General features: G+C 47.1%; 1 protein-coding gene across 7 annotated transcripts in view; it reads right to left on the reverse strand.

Annotated features, from left to right (window-relative positions):
- Window positions 1–259: 259 nt before the first annotated feature.
- Window positions 260–16966, reverse strand: part of col16a1 (collagen, type XVI, alpha 1) — a 58281-nt gene continuing 41574 nt past the window's right edge. For 3 of the 7 annotated variants that reach the window (XM_088931750.1, XM_088931751.1, XM_088931748.1), the window contains 27 exons: window positions 16568–16696; window positions 16419–16451; window positions 15717–15803; window positions 15448–15510; window positions 14581–14625; window positions 11670–11723; window positions 11294–11347; window positions 10605–10658; window positions 10382–10426; window positions 9789–9842; window positions 9620–9655; window positions 9255–9317; window positions 8871–8942; window positions 8442–8495; window positions 7962–8006; window positions 7659–7703; window positions 6832–6885; window positions 5913–5966; window positions 5405–5455; window positions 4912–5001; window positions 4541–4576; window positions 3854–3898; window positions 3542–3736; window positions 3260–3323; window positions 2626–2802; window positions 2271–2348; window positions 260–2173 (listed from right to left, as the gene is read on the reverse strand). In XM_088931750.1, the coding sequence (XP_088787876.1) occupies window positions 1977–2173; window positions 2271–2348; window positions 2626–2802; window positions 3260–3323; window positions 3542–3736; window positions 3854–3898; window positions 4541–4576; window positions 4912–5001; window positions 5405–5455; window positions 5913–5966; window positions 6832–6885; window positions 7659–7703; window positions 7962–8006; window positions 8442–8495; window positions 8871–8942; window positions 9255–9317; window positions 9620–9655; window positions 9789–9842; window positions 10382–10426; window positions 10605–10658; window positions 11294–11347; window positions 11670–11723; window positions 14581–14625; window positions 15448–15510; window positions 15717–15803; window positions 16419–16451; window positions 16568–16696 (1974 nt within the window). In that variant the 3' untranslated portion in view covers window positions 260–1976. The remainder of the gene's footprint in view (window positions 2174–2270; window positions 2349–2625; window positions 2803–3259; window positions 3324–3541; window positions 3737–3853; window positions 3899–4540; window positions 4577–4911; window positions 5002–5404; window positions 5456–5912; window positions 5967–6831; window positions 6886–7658; window positions 7704–7961; window positions 8007–8441; window positions 8496–8870; window positions 8943–9254; window positions 9318–9619; window positions 9656–9788; window positions 9843–10381; window positions 10427–10604; window positions 10659–11293; window positions 11348–11669; window positions 11724–14580; window positions 14626–15447; window positions 15511–15716; window positions 15804–16418; window positions 16452–16567; window positions 16697–16966) is intronic. The other 4 variants (XM_088931752.1, XM_088931749.1, XM_088931754.1 and 1 more) reach the window with 3 other exon arrangements.

Genomic DNA, 16966 nt, shown 5'->3' on the forward strand with positions numbered 1-16966 from the left:
CACTGGAGGAAGACTCCACAATGAGGACCGCAACTGAGGAAGACTCCTCAATGATGGACACACCTGAGGACGACTCCACACTGCAGGACACAGCTGAGGAGGAGGCTGCAGCAGAGATGTTGCATTTTTTCCTCTCCTTTTCCAGGTGAAACTGAGCTCTACGTTACAGCTCTTCTTACATCACCCCACACACCCCACCCCACTCATGGCAACGGTACTGCTGTGAAACGGGCCAAGAAAATGTTCTCTGGACACAAAATTAAAAGTTTGCTTAAAAAATTTATTTTGTTTCCATAAAAAATATCTCAAGACTGATGGCTTTTACAGGAGAACTCACTTGTTGCTCAGTGCCTCGTGGAGGCGGTGAAGACGGGGCTGGAGGTGTGGAATAGACACCGTGCTGCACAGCAACAAGCTAGCTGGTTTGTTTTAGCTCTAAAACCCAGGGAAGGCAGTGAGACTGGTTGTGTTGTATTGTAGCCAATGGGTATAGTACAAGAAGCAGTGTTTAAAGAGCTTAGGAAAAAATTCCAGGAACTGAAATCAGAAAAAGATTATGATTCTTTTATAAAGAATACGATGTGTGCACAAAAAAAAACAAACTTTTTTATATTACTATAGAATTATATACTAATCCTTCCAGGATTGCCAATTGCCAGAATTGTAAAGGCATATGCAACAGAATAGAATAGAAAAACGTAAAAAGCTGTAAGTTTACTGTTTGCCCCTCTCACTTGCTCAGACACTTCCTCCACCTGACACCTGAAACCCAATAGCTTATGAAGGCAGAGCTGTTTCTCGATCAGTGAATTTAAACGTGCACGGACCCAGCGAAGAACTCGCAACGTGCTGCTGTCAGAATGTTCATGAAACAGCTCAGCAACAGAAATACTAATATGTACAGCACACTTTCCCGCAACTGGACTGGTATCCTCGAGTTCACCAGGGCACTGCCACAGAAGTACAGTATCATCAAGCTCCAGATCAAGGCCTTTCGTCACACAGAGGTGCTTGGCAACACAGCCGTGCCTCTTTATCCAAAGATGAAACGCACTCCTGCCTCTGTGCATCTGGTATGATGTCATCAAGGTGAGACAGCACTGTGGGGCTCCAAGCTTCCCTTTGTAACCATGAAGGTATTAGTGGTTTAAAACAACAGAGGAAGAAAACACAGCACCATTGTAAAGGAAGCAGATTATATGGGACCAAACACCTGATTAAAACCACCCTGGTAAGCCTCTGGGCTTTGAAAGAGTCTCCATGGTCCACATGAACTTGAAAAGGAGGGGAAGGTCATCACAGCATCAGCAATCTCAGGCGCTGTTGCTCAAGAGGTTTTTCCTCATCTCAGCAAAAACGTGAATCGCAAACGAAACCATGAGGTTCTACTAGGTGATTAAACATTTTTGAAAAGTATTAGTTCTGATAGACTCGCTATATTACTGCTGTAATAATTCATTCAGTGTTGTACTGCGGACTGATAACTGAGCCCAACGTGTCCTCTAGTTCCACCACTGGAACACACGGGTGAAACACATCGGTGAGCTCAGGGGCGGTACAAACACCAGGAGACGATCGAACAAGTATTTCCGACGATATACAGATTTTGCTCCTGCTTTCAAAAAAAAAAATGCTGTACAAGATGGGGAAGAGGCCTTCGAGGGGCAGAGCTGAGAGAGCTTCCTCACCCTCTGCTGGGTGAATGTCCAGGCTATTGACCACTGCCTGACCCTGCCAGCGGTCCAGCTGTCCACCTGCAGGGGAGAGGGTCCAGATGTGGGATGATGTGGAACCGGTGGTGGTAGCGATGGTGATGGTGGTGGGGGTAGGAGCTGGAAATTGATTTTTTCCTGCACGCGTGTGTTTCAAAAGATCCTCCAGGAACCTTTATTTCTTACAAACAAAAAAAAAAAGAAAAGAGAAAAGAGTTTTTCAAAAAGCCCAATGGGGCGTGGCCCGTGCACTCTCCGTCTCTCCTAGCGGAAAGGTCCCTTCATGCTCTTGGGCTGGTACTGCTCCACGGGCATCATGCCCATGCAGTCAGACGGATTGCAGCGTCCCTGTTTCCCAGGAGAGCCGGGCGTTCCTGGGGAACCTGGCACCCCAGGGATCCCTTGCTGACCCACAGGACCTGGGGGACCCATCTTCCCATAACCTGGAGGACCTTGGACACCTGGAAGGGAGGGGCAGAGGGGGTGTGAGGGTTGAATGGAAAGGTGAGGAGGAAGACGGTGAGAGAGGAGAGGCTGATCGCTTGTACGATATCTCACCTGGAGCCCCAGGAGGTCCAATGTCTCCCATCTCCCCAACTCCTTTATCTCCTTTCTCACCCTTATTCCCTGGAACACCTGTGGAAACAGCACAGCTGGAAACATCTGGGCTTAGGGGATGCAAAATATCTCTTTATACAGTAGATACATACAGCTTTACATACTGTAACACAGATAGATGGTAACACTGGTAGATGACTAATGTCCAGTTAATCATTAGTAGCGGGCAGCAGTTGTTAACAAATGAATCACTTGTAATGATTTTAGAAACTGTGCACTGCCACTAACGAAGGAGCCCTGCACTCCTGCACTGGAGAGTCTTTGTTTGGCCAGGGCTTTGCTACATTTGACTCACCTGGTGGTCCTTGGGGGCCTTGTCGTCCCTCTCGGCCGATCTGTCCGGGAATACCTGGCATTCCGGGTGACCCCTGTCTTCCGGGCATCCCGTCCTTTCCGGGAGGACCTGGCCGGCCGGGGGAGGACACCATCTCCACGGGGAGCTGCACTCGGGACATGTAGTAGGCCATGCGCTCTGCCGGGACAGGGGAGAGGCGGGTCAGGGGGTTCCCACACTGCACCCCTTGTAAGCCCCTGCCTGCTGCAGAGCTGATGCACCCCAGAGAACAGCAGGCCAGGCAGTCCAGTGGTTCAAAGTAAAGGGATTGTTTCCAGACAGATCCCTGTTCAACCCTTATAAAGAAAGTAGTAAAAGACTGGAGGCCATCAGGCCAGCTTAGCTCAATTGGTTGCTAATAGTGTGGGATGGAAAGCCAAGGTAGTGAGTGTTCTTTACCCCATCCTAACGACATGGAACAGAGCTGACATCCTGCTCTATGCAGGGAGTCACATGTTACACATGACCGAGGGTGATGCCGCACTGTCACATGACCGACGGTGATGTGGCTGTCCTCCCCTTGTCCTAGTCTCTGTATGCTGTCTGAGTAAAATCATCAGACTAAATGACAAAAAAAAACGTAAAGTGTCATTACCATCGAAGATCTTCATGACTTGCTGCCGAATAAAGTTCTTGATTTCGTCGTAGTTTACAGCTCCCTAGAAAGAGATGGACAGGACTAAAACTTTATTTTCATTTGCATTTGCAGGCACTGCAGTGCATGCAAACCATACAGGCCTGAGAGGGAGGACTTAAAAAATACTGATGTGTTACATTGGTCAAAAGAAGCTTTATCGATAAATTCCAGTGAGCAACCATACTGCTCTCCTGACATCTGGATTAATGAAAAATTTTCCGGGCATGGTGGCCGTCTTACGTCAGTTCCTGGCATTCCTGGCATTCCCGGTGGCCCGGCAGGACCGGGGGCTCCTGTGTTGCCTCTCTCTCCCCGGGGCCCCACCGGACCCATCAGCCCAATTCCGCTAGAGTCGCTCTTCGTAGATCCTCCGGGCAGCCCCGGGCGTCCGCGCTCCCCAGGGGGGCCCTGCGAACCCGGAGAGCCTGCCTCTCCCTGCGGCACAGCGACAGCGCACTCAGTCAGCGGAGGGGCCCTCTGAGCTCAGGGCAGTGACTTTACTCAGTCCAGTTAATCAAAGCAAGACGAGAAGAAAGTCTGGAATGTCCTCACCTTCTGCCCGGCCAGTCCCCTCTCCCCTGGCTGTCCTGGAGCGCCCTGCAGACAGAGACATGTCCTTCAGCTCAGAGCGAAACAGTCTTGTACTGCAGTGGCCTCGTTATCACAGTGACGACCCGTTATCACAGCCATACCCACCTTCCAGGACCATTCCTCCTTCACACACCCAGGACGACATTCTCCCAAGAAATGGCATCACCTCTCCCTAGCTAACAACTCTGCCACCTCCCGAATTCCTTAACTCTACTGAACTTTTGAATATTATCAGTTCTTCAACAACAACAGCCGATATGAACAGCATTACAGTGGTTTCTCCAACAGCATTTGTTTGTCCTCTGTTCTTTAAATGACCTTCCATATTAATTTTGCCCTTTTCCAGATTTTGCAGGACCTGCAGGAATCTGAAAATTGCTGAAAATAGTACAACTGTCACTGGAATATGTCCTTCCTACTCCTGCAGAGCCATTTCTCTCTCAGTGGAGGTCCTGGAGAGCTCTCATCCCACCAACACTAGCTTGACTCCAGTTCCTTGGGCTTCCTATCCTGGAAGTTGTGGCTCTCTGGGAGCAGGAGAGAGTGCACCCGTTCTGTATGTGTGAGCGTGTGATACAAGCACAGAGGCGCAGTCTCAGGCATCATGATCGATGCTCCATGCACTGGAAATGTCCAGGTTTTACTCACATCCTTCCCCGGAGTGCCATCACTGCCCGGCTCTCCCTGCACAAGAAAGCAACAGGAAGCGTTAGTGCCAAAATCCCACCACCCGGCATTACAAGACGTTCCCTGTCTTCTGATTAAAACATATAATATACAACATGGTGGCCATGAAAATTTCAATTTACTATAAGATGTAAATTATTTGGTTTTGATTCACGAGGAGCATCTAGGAGCATCTTAGAACTGTATCCACGGTACTCTAATGAATCTGTAAAGGTGTCTACCGAGCCTGCAGAACGATAGGAGTTACTGTAACTGTGTCGTATGTTGATGGAGGACACCCATCAGATGAAGCAGTGACTAACTGTGTTCACAGATCTATACCAGATACTCACAGACTGGCCTGGGTGACCAGGAGGCCCAGGAGGACCAACCATCCCTGGAAGACCTCTTTCTCCCACCTGACCTCTCTCCCCCTTCACGCCCTGAGGAGAGGCACAAAGCACATGTTGAGCCTACACATGTACTGAGCTCCAGCTGGCAGTTGTCTGTGGCAAGAAGGTTTGGTTAAATGAGCGGCAAGTGGTTTGTACCTTACTTTACATTTTTAACTTACGACACTGATTACAAAACAAATACAACCATGAGCTGGAACGCTTTAAGTTGGTTTAGTAGCTCCATCCATCATCAAAAAGCGTTTTATTCTTGGTAAGGAGTGTGGTAACAGCATGTTGATTTAATTATTTATTTAATTAATTATATTGATTCAGTTATATTAATTGATTATAACTGCAGTGAGGATTGCATTGATAAATAAAGACATGGACACATGTCAACAAAACATGGTGTGTTACTGGGGTGAATACCAGAAAGGGAAAAGTAACTTACCAGTCCAGGGGGCCCTGCTGGTCCTGGGGGTCCCATAGGCCCTGCTGCCCCCTAAAGCAAAACCAAACAGGTCTGACATTTAAAAAATCAACAAGCCTTTTGGGGCGCTTTGATTTTTAAACAATTGTATTCATTTGTGTCGCTGCTGACAACCTGCTACAACGTTTGAGTCACAAACCCATATATGTTTTTCCATGAATAAATGTTGATCACTACAGTGTCGGGACAATATCAGGACAGGCCAGAGCAGGCTGAAAGTGTTTTAGATCTGATAAACTACTGCACTCAGCAGAGCATATCACCCCAGGTATCCCACTATTCACACCAAATGTCTACTTGAGTACGGGTTCAAAAAGACATATTTCCTAACTATGATTAAAAAAAAATATTCCAGCTAAATTCGTATGAGGTATTCTGTGTTTTGTAAAAGGGAAAAAAGAAACAACACTAAAGCTTTAAAGCTATGAAGCTCATTTTCCAATCACACAGACTACAGTCGGATACTCACTAAATGCCCTGGGGGTCCTGCTGGCCCCTGTGGTCCTGGGGTCCCTGGATCACCCTGCAACAACAGCTCTGTTAGCAGAATCAAAGCCAAAAGGAAGCTACAGTGGATCAGATTACACATGATATTATTTATTTGCTTAACAGATGCCTTTATCCATTAGAAAATGTACAGTAAGTACAAGGAAAAATTGTGCAAGTAAAATTAAATAATAAAGAGGGTAAGGCCTAAACTGAACGAGCCGTGCAAGGTCAGCACAAACAAAATAAAACAGGAATTTAAAAATGGGACACGCACAGAGCAGTGATGTAAACACATCATAGAGATGTTTACCCTGGTACAGTGGATAAGTGCAGTTAGCAAGTTGCATTACCAGTCTGAGAATTAAAAACAGTGGGACAACAGTGTCCGACACTTAAGAGTGGAGCTGGGAGCTGAGAGAACACAGCTGCTGTCCAAACACACGAGTCCTGAGCAGCTGAGCGGCTCTGGTATCTGTGTGCAGCTCATTCCCTGAGATGGGGAAGTCCACAGAGAGGGAAGAGGAAAACGGGCGGTCAGAAGTCGAGAGGTTTCTCAGTAGGAGTTGGCTGGGATGGGCACCGATACAGGAGGAGATGCGAGTGTCTGAGGGAGGAAGATCTGAACTTTATCAGCTTGAAAAAAAGAAGAAGAAAAGCCGTGGTCCTCCCAGACTCAGAGAACCCAGAAGGTAGAACAGATGGGAGGGAGAGGACGACAGTGGACAGATGGGGAAGAATCCAATAGTTTAATAACATGTATTAGATTCCCAGCTCCCAGCTACCTGGTGGGAACCATGTTCTGTAATACTGATGTGACACAGATTACGTGGGAGTGTTAGGCAGGGCATCCCACCCTCATTTCGAATTGTAGAGATGGGCAGTTTTGAAGTGTAGCTCACCTCCATGCCAGGCCGTCCTGGTGCTCCAGGTGTACCTTGGGGTCCCATGTCTCCCTGGGAAAGATCAAGGGTCAGGGGTCAGCCTCATCCCACACAACATTCGCACTACACAGCTGGGTGTCCAGTCAGGCCCATGTTCCTGCCTTATTCATGACCTTTTTTAAGATACTGCTTAGATCATGCTATCGTGACTGAACACATTAGAACATACTACATGGAAAGTCTCAAGTTGTAGCTTCATCAGGAATATAACTTCAGTGAGGACTGGGAAGAGCTGGACCTTAAGGAAAGACAAACCTCTGGATCCTGCTGCAGAGAAAGGTGGTAACGGTGTCACCCCGACCTCCATTCGGCAGGATTCGCAGGGCAATAGATCAAGACCAGGCTCCAGCAAACTAAGCTGTTGCATTACCTATCAGATGGATTCGGCCACAAAGGAGGCATCAGAACTGGTTCTATGCACTTCCTCTTCTAAAACTGTTTAATGCCCTGCACATCAGCTGCATTACCAGACTATAGTGCTGGGAGCTGGGAGGAGGAGAACAGGACACTCTAGTATCCTTCTAACAGCCCTTTGTGGGGTATGTCTACATAACACAAGCTGTGTAAAAGAGCAGGTGGATAAAACCTAGGTCCAGAACAAGGAGATTCTCCATAAACCCTAAACTGAAGGACGAGAAAGGATTATAAGGAGATATAACACTGCTCCTCGAGTTTCTTCAGCACTGCTTATTTAAAGTAGCTATTCTAGGCCATCAACCTACACCCCCAATCTTCAACAGATATATTCTTATAGTAACAGTCACTGATATTAAGAAGTAACTTACTTTCTGTCCCGGAAAGCCAGTATGTCCGGTTTTTCCTTTGAATCCCTGGAACACAATTAAAGTTGTGTAAAAATTAGCCGAAGACATGTTTCCAAAGCTGTTGATATGTTTAAATACAGGCAACATCATCATTACACCATCACTGCTTTTAAAGCAGAATTTTAATGGAAGAGTCATTTCTTGTTAAACACTAACAGTTCATGTGAATGTTCAGTTGTATTAATGATTATTTCTTTAACTGGGATTCTTGACTGGAGATATTCTGGGATATAACAAAGATAAAATGGCTGCCAGAATACGTACTGGGAGACCTCTGGGACCAATAGGACCGACTGGACCGGGTTCACCCTGGAGAGGAGAGAGAGCACATCGAGAGTCAACATAAAAACCTGCAGGCATCAGAATCCCACCTGCCGGGACTAGAGCAGGACATACATGCAGAGCGATGCATGGATTAACCTCACGAGATTGCAGCCTTGTATCATGATCTTCATTACTCTTATTATCAGCTGATGGGGCTAACACCTTTTTCCAAACGGGAAGATAGAAACGTGAATGAAACAGTAAAGTCTGTATGTTGGAAGCAGGACGATGATGTAACTCGGTGATCATGCCGGCGCTCCCTGGATGGGCTGTGGGGATTCTGCAGTGATGCAACACAGGAGCAGCCAAACTGGTCACACAGTGAAAGATCTCAGAAGACCTTCCAGGGCTGCAGCCTATAGCTCTGCATGCTCTGCTGGACAGCTCTTGGGTGAGCGTGGTGGAAGGACCTGCTCTTACCCTGGGCCCTGGTTTGCCATCCTTTCCATCCATGCCCTCAATCCCTGGAGGCCCCTGGACAGACGGAGGAGACGGGAGAGTAAGTGCTACGCAGTGGCCACAGCTCCTCACAGCAGCGCTTTGTTTTCTCATCCCCCTTGCTGTGCCTAAGTCACACTGCCATCGGGGAAAGGTCACTGACTCCATTTGCTTTTTAAAACTGTAAATGAACTGCCTCCACCTTTCCTCCAAACTCCCCGCAAACCAGTGCTTGCTGCACAAAACAAAGTGAAGATCTCCTGTCCATACCTACTCTTGTCTTCAAGTTGCATCTTTCAGAATTTCACAGTTACTCCCAGAAGGTAAGAAGTAAGAGCACAGGCCATCTTAGTGCTCTTCCTGATGCATTGCCACACGGCACAGATCTCACAACCTCACAACCTCCCTTACCTGCATTCCAGGTGTCCCAGGTGAGCCAGGGGGCCCCATGGGGCCTTGGGCCCCCCGTGGCCCCTCGCTGCCCTGTACGGGGAGGGAGAGACGATGCTGGTCAGTCATGATTTTTAGGGCAGGATGTCACGTTCAGCTAGCAAGAGAAATGGGTAACACTCGTGCATCTATGGGACAATCTTTGTTTCAGGAGTTTCAGGAGTTGCAGTTGTGTGTGTTTAAGTGTCAACAAAATTACTCAGTTTCACAGAGGAGGACATGGAGCCAAACAGATATGAAACCGTTCATAAACTGCAAGTCAGCCAGCATGAACGAGTCAGCGATTCCTGAAATACTTCGGAAGCAGGAATAAGACAGTAAGATCCACCCAGTGGATACGCCCACCTTCTCTGCCGAGGGCCCCTGAGGACCAGCAGGACCAGCCTTGCCAGGGAATCCGGGAGGGCCCTGCAGAAACAAAAACACAGTCAGGACCACCCCCGTCAAGAGCACACCTCCAGCCGCATGCAACCCTACGCCCAGCAGGCATCACAGTCTCCACGCCTGCCTCCCTCATCTGGATCGGGTCATTCTAGTGCCACCACCGCCCTCCCTGCTTCTGGCACAAATGCGCGAGAAGTGCTCGTGCTTATTCAGGCAGCGTAAAGAGCCGCCATCCCACGTCGCTGTTCTCGCCCCGGCAGCACACGAGCAGGAGTCGGGCCTCCCTGCTGCGAATGCCAGCTCTGCAGAACCGGTTTCTGCCTTACCGGTTGTCCTGGAAACCCCGGTGGCCCCTGGAAACCCTAGAAAGCAGAGAACACAAGACGTGAGGAACTCGGAAACAGCCGGCGTATTCGGTGATGAATCTGCATCCAGCTCTACTGTGTTGAGAAACGTCGAGGTGTTTCAGCTGAAGTGAGAGAGACTGCCCCTTACCTGATCCCCTTTGAGTCCTGGATTCCCAGGGACGCCATGGTCACCCTTCGGGCCCTGAGCAGAGATAAGAAACAGGCCTTTCAATTCCAGACTTCTCTGGGGCTTAGATCCCAACTACACATGGCAAGGCCCTAGAAAATAACCTGCTGTTGTCAATACGGCCCAAATCCCCTTGGTATAATTTCATTGTCTACTTCTAGTTTTAATTGTTTAAGAATTTGTTCACATTTCATTGTGGAATGTGTACAACAGGGGCGATGGAGAGCCAGTCAAGTAGGCATTAGGAGTCACCCCTCGATGCTCTGCTTACTGCAGTAATACTCTGAGCAATTTCATTTTGACCACTGAAGCAGGTGATTTGTTCAATTAAGCATTTTGGAGATATGTCAAAATGAAAACCCTGACACCCTATAGCAGTGTAGGGCCAGAAGCAGTCAGTTCAGTCTTTAAAGCTGATGATTAAATAGAAAGACCTGCTGGGGTGCAGCCACTCCTGGTGCACAGTAACTCTCCTGCTTTATAATTGGTTCCAAACTCATCTGCATAAAATGAGTAACTGTCTAGGAAGCGCAGGGTTGCTGCATTTCACTCACCGGCGATCCAGCAGGTCCCTGGTAGCCCGGAGCGCCTGGAGGGCCCTGAAACAGCACCAATGGATTGAAGTCAGGTTTTTGGATTCTGGAATTGCTCCCATTCCAGGTGCATCAAACACCCGGTCTGAATTCAGGCTCCCTGTCCTGCATGCTGCTTTCCAACTGCAGCTAACGATTAAGAATAACACAGCTGTTTCTCCATGCCAACAAGTCACATCCTTACCGATTCCCCTTTCTGTCCCACAATCCCTGGGTTCCCCCTCTCTCCCTTCAGGCCCTGCAGAGGGGTAAACAGAGAAGTGATGGTGAGAAACGTCACTGGGCAGCCCTGACAGACAAGCACATGCACAGCGAAGTCCATTGATCCAGGAAGGGACAAGTGAAAAATATTAGCCTGACAGAAACCATAACAAGTACCGTCACTCTTACTGATTATAGGAAAAGTAATTTTACTGGCTTACAGGCTAAATACATAACTCTTTTTTTTGTCTAGTACGCAGCAATGCACTGCAGTAAAACCAGTGCCAACTATATTTATGTAGAGGATGCAAGAAGTTACAGCGCAGTTCAGTTTCAAATGAGTTTGAATTTTCTGGAGAACATGTAAGAAGACACACACCAAGTGTATGCCATGCTCTGAAGTCCAGCATTTCCGTGAAGGTTTTATAACCGTAGTACAGCTCTGGTCACCCTGGAGTCCTACCATGAAGGGTCACAAACAACAGATGTCGGTTTCCCTAAATTTAGAATGAAATCCAGGTTCTTCATTTCAATCACTGTGATTGACTTTGTGTGTTTCAAGAGGCTTATCTGGTAAATATCCCTTCAGGTTGTGTGTCTGGAGCAGATGGACTCAGAGCACATGGTCAAAAGGAAAGCAGAGAGAAAAGGAGTGACTCCTGCAATGCTTACAGGCAAGCCAGGAGGTCCCATTGATCCTGGGTATCCAGGTGACCCTGGGGGACCCTAGAAAACACAACGCTGTTTCAGTGGCACTGTGGACAACAGGAATAAAGAGCAGGTCTCACCACATCTGGAGCTCTGCGCCATGGAACAGACAAGAGCACCATAAACACGAATGGACAACACGCACGACTGAGGATTATTGCTTTTTGGTGAGATGCAGACATAAGCTTGGCATCAAGTATTGACGTGGACTGACTATTTGTATAAAAACCTAAAATAAGACGGCTATCGTGTCTTCTTTCAGGGCAATCTCATGGGGAAGATGGCACACAATTGCTGCTGGTGTTCCTGGCAGGAGTCAGGTCAATACCGATGGACTCACCTGTTCTCCCTTCATTCCTGCAGGGCCAGGAAGTCCACGCTCTCCCTGCTGGCCCTTCGGAAGAGAAACGTTTCACTAGAACTCTGTTGCAGTTGAGAGGATTTTAGCTGTTCTGCATCCTGAACATGTTTCCAAATGCACACAAGTACAGAGGAACTTTTCATACACTAATGTTTTCACTGTGCAGAAGAATTGTGAGTTTTCTCAATGCAAAATGCACTGAGGCATTCCATACCTAAAGGACCCAGAAAAAGTCAATTGTACTGCCCTATGTTTTGTGAGACAGCAATCACATCACATCTCTCCGACCCTAAAAACTCCCCCCATCTGTCTCTTTGTTGTGTTCACACTGCAGCTCCCAAACTACCTCTGAAATCTTCATGTACACAGCACATACTCAGCTCAACAAACAGCTCTTTCCATACGATCAGCAAGCACAGTTAATCCCACAGCTAGTGCTGCAGCAAGGCTGACAGATGTAACATTTCTACTCTGACCAAGAAATTCCTGGAAAGGCAGGGGAGCAAAATATTCTGTCATATATTGGAAAGTACAACTAATGACTTTTTTCATTTTCTTGGCTCTAAATTCAAAACAGTGCATAAAAAACCCCCAAAATGAATAAAGTAAAAAGGGAACAAGGCAATCATTGACTTTTTGCCTTTGTTTTTCGCTTCTGCAGACTGTATAACAGAACAATTTAGAAACCTGGTAGTCCAAATGTACAGTAATAGCATTTCAACTGGTGAAAAGGGCAATTAAGCAATGGCCATAAAACAGGAGAAATAACTATTGACGGCTTATAACTGAATCTTCAAGTGGAAGATAAAGAATCTACTCCTACAGACAATAACTCTAGAGACACTAATACAATCATATTCTGGAATACTAATTGTGATCACATGAAAACAGCCGAGCAAAGAATTTGCATTTACACTGAGACTTGACCTTAATCTGCTTTAGGAACCAGTTTCCCTGTTAACACTAGGTTCTAAAATTAAGCGTCCATCATACAAGCTCATAGTTATTGGCTCTACATGGATGACAGAAGACAGGAGTTTTACTTTTTGGGAGCTGCCATAACCTAATTGTGCAGGACAGTTGCAGAACCTTTAGTCTTAAATGACTAGTCAAAGGAAATTACTAGTGATATTCTCAGATCCACCTCTAGCAAAATCCAAATGAAAACTCAGTAACTGCAAATTTACTAAATAGTTGTCATATGTTCTGGTTTAAACAGTTCTGGTTTAAAACTACAAATTTCTGGCAGAAGTATAATTGTTCTGAACTCTTATGATAAGATACTAAATTACTGAGCTTACAATGTACTAATCTAATTTTATGTTTCAAAGAAATAAAACTGTCTAGCTAGGCCTCTCAAAAGACAAAATTGCATAATATAACTGAAGAAGGTGTTTAGTAAATTAACAGCTTGCTAAATAAAAGATAACAAAAACAAGTTATCTGCTTTATAGAAAAATATTGTCCTACATTAAATTGTACCACAATTCTTGCAATGTAAGAATAATTAGAACTGTTTTGCTGAACTAAAATCAAACTTTACTGTTTTAAAAACAACTCAGGCACTCAGGACATCCTACAGCAAGAGGCAAAATCACAAGTTCAGTCTTTTACTCCCAGCACTCGGTCACCAGCTCACGGCAGGCAGGAGCCTGGGACGGTCAGCGCTGCGCAGCTCCAGTGAAGGAGCAGGGGGAGACAGGCCAGCAGGACGTGGCTCGATTAGACAGGTGAGCAAGGGCACTGTGATGGCTGCTGTGTGGGATGAATCACGTGGAGAGGGGACTCGGCTCGATGGGACAGTCAGGAGGAGAACAGAGGCTTCGACAGGGCAGTTAGGTGTTTAGAGTTTTACAGCAGTGTCTGTGAGAACAGGCCAAACATTGGGATTCCATGGGCTATTTTTCCCAGAGATCTAAACAGATCTTGTTATCTAAAACTTTGTAGAAGAAATACAAAATAAAACCAGAAAAGTTGTGTCTGTAGAAGGTAAACTGGTCTGTACAACATAGCTCTGATCTTATTATGAAATACTCTGAAATATATAATAAAGTTTTTAATGTTTTTTTTTTGCCTAGACCAAAAAAGCTCTGGAATTAGTTTTCTTATTTCTATTTCTAATATGTAAAAATGAAATTTAAATTAATGAATAATTTCCATTTTGGGGGAAAGAAAAATCATAAATGCTACGGTTACTTTGCATTTTCCTATTCTTTTGAAAGCTCACTTAGTATTTCTTTAAGTGGTTTGAGGTTTATTTGAATAAATAATTCCCTGTGTTTGGCCGAACACTTTTTGAAAGTCCAGACAGTCTCTAGCAATGTAGACGAACTGCTTCTTCTGATTAGTTCAATTTTTTTTCTTAAAATACATTTAAAAATACTCTGTGGCCTGGTCTTCCACAGTTTTTAATTTTTTTGTTTATGAAAAAAAAACCATCACAGCAAACATTTTAAGGTACGTTTGTCAGAAAAGAGGGACAGAGTATGAAAAGCATAATTCTCAGCTCTTTTCTGGACAGAGTCGCCCATGAAAACAGGACTATGGCGGGACTGGATTTGCAACAATTCAGTTAGAGAGCAAAAAACGAATTGGCTGCCATCTCCAATCCATCACTCCAATCCAGACCTACAAAGAACTACAGGGCCCAGACTTGCACATCTGTGCACCAAGCCATCAGAGAGTAGTCTTGACTCAGGATTCACAGCTTTGCCCTCCTGTCCAATGCTGCCCAATTTCGACTCCCATGTGAGCCTCAGCAGGAAACACAGACCAGACTGGACGATAAAACTGAGACACAGAGAGAGAGAGACAGAGGGGGTGTGTGTTTGGGTGTGGGTGTGGATGGAGGGATGCCAAGCAAAAGGGCAGGAGAGCGGAGGCTGCTTACAGGTAATCCGGAGGGACCTGGAGAACCAGGGAAACCTGGAGGACCCTGGAGGGAGAAACAGGCAGTGAGAGGGACAGCCCCATCTGCACACTGGACCCAGGGGGTGGGGCCTGTAGACAGGATGGGCGGGGCCTGGAGGGCTATTCTCACACAGACACCCTAGCTTCAACTTGCACTTGTTCCCTTACTAGTTACAGGCACACCATATTCCAAAGTGCAGACATCATTAAATTGGACCTTGCCTCAGATTTGACAGAATTAAGCTGTGAAGTGTAAGCGCTGGCTTTGTATTGTATCTTATTTGGAGGTTTTTTTCCATTTTAAATTTGAAGCATATGATTATGTTAAGAAACACAAAAAAACATTTAATACATCGAGTATGTGACAGATTGACGTGATCACATGACATAAAACAACAGTAACAACTATATAACCAAAAGACAGATAATCTCCATTCGCCAGAGGCACTGTGATCAACTAAATTACATTCTATCTCATTAAGGTACTCCATCCAGCTCCTGGAACTGGCCTCCATCCATGTGTAACCTCTTATACACATTTGAGAAATGTTTAAAAGTAACAGATGTTATCTACAAGTCTCGATAAAATGGATGGAATAACAACGCCCAAGAAAATATAAGAAACCCTGATAAAGACAAGCTCTTTCGCAAGTCTTTGTCGGACACATGGGAAGAATCTGAGTGCCAATCAACAGATCGACCGAAGAGTGCCCCCTGTGGATCAAACAAAGCACTGCAGCTCTGCTTGTCTTAAAGGACAGATTGGGCTTCGCAGTCTGCTTAGTGCTTCCAGAGCTCCACTTCCTTATTAGAGGGGTTTAGTGCTTCTTTTGACTCCTGTACTTACCATGGGTCCTGGAGGACCTGGGAACCCCCTGGGGCCCTGTGAACCCTGTGATCCTTCTTCACCCTGCACAGTGGGAGAAAGCATTCTGGTCATGCTGGCGCCCCCGAAGAGGCAGGATCTCACACCGTTCCTGGTGGCCATTATCCACCGGGTACAACACTTTCCGCCTCTGCTAGCACAGCATTTCATCACCCGTTGCCTTTGATCCATCAAGCCGGGATCAAAATCACAACGCGCTGGACAGCCCCCCACCCACCTGCCCACCTCACCTGCTCTCCCTTCTCCCCTCGCTGTCCGGGGATCCCTGGGGTACCTGGCACCCCGGGGCACCCTGGACCCCCATTGCCGTTGTCACCCTGAAACAGAGAGAGGGAATCAGCTGAGCCCCGTCACGAGGATGGAGAGGCGGTCGTGGGCTCTGGTTGGCAATGTGACACCCCGAGACTCCAAAAATCAACCAGCCAATCACAGCCTTCACTTGCACGGTAACTCCTGGTGCAGCACAAGTCCCAGAGTTTCATTCGATCCCAGATTCTATTTCCCAGCAGAGAGAAGGTGAAGAGGCCATTTGGCCCATCTAGCCCCTCTGATAGATGGGAGGATTTCATCCTGCTGTTTCTTGGGAAAAAAACAGGGTATCGAATCCTGGCTTCAACAACACGGCTGGGTAATTTATTCAAGGCACCCTCAACCCTAACCTGAGAGGCTGAAACACATGTTTCTGTCTAGGTCCTGCTGCTAGATGATGCCTGTGCATTTTCATATGCTTGGGCTCCTAGCATCCTGTCTGGACCAACATTTCGATCCTTCTCTGCACTGTGTGCTCACACAGCAGAGTGTTTCTGCAGCACGGGGCAGAATCAGCAGGACAAGTATTCCTCTTGATCGCAGTGGCAACTTAAAACCGATGGAACTACGTGGGAGCTGCACAGGGCTGCAGGAAATCACAGTGTCAGAAGAGCTGCACCTACCCGGGCTTCTTCTTTCTGGAGCCTCTCAAAGCACTGCAATGCAAAACCAGAAACAAAACTCAGCCCTGGTGCAACGCTAATCTGTTTGTCTGTCACTCGCTGCCCCGCAAACCCCCGGCCAACACCAAGAGAGAGAGCGGCACCATCACCTTCTCACAACCGTCGCTCGATTCTGCTCCCGGCTGGCCCTGCTCCCCCTGCTCCCCCTTCTCTCCCTTCATCCCGATCACGCCTGGCACGCCGGGCAGGCCCTGGGAGCAGTCTCTGCAGAGGCCCTGCTGGGAGAGAGAGAGGCCGCGTCACCCACAAGGAACACGAGCTGCAGAAAGCGCTGCCGGGGCTAGGTCCGGACATGATGAGAATACTGTTGCACGTCCCGCGCAGAAACACGCACAGAACGCGCTCCACTGTGCCATGCGCAGAACGCTTTTACCAAGGGGAGAGATCGGAAGGGAGCAGCTGGTTTAAGGAGCCAGGGGGAAGGCCTTGGCACACAGAGTGAGGCAGAAGGACCCGATCGAGCTGGTGATCTTGTCGTGAGCTCCTCA

This window comes from Atractosteus spatula, chromosome 14 (genome assembly GCF_055471065.1).
Source record: "Atractosteus spatula isolate fAtrSpa1 chromosome 14, fAtrSpa1.hap1, whole genome shotgun sequence".
NCBI classification, from domain to species: domain Eukaryota; kingdom Metazoa; phylum Chordata; class Actinopteri; order Semionotiformes; family Lepisosteidae; genus Atractosteus; species Atractosteus spatula.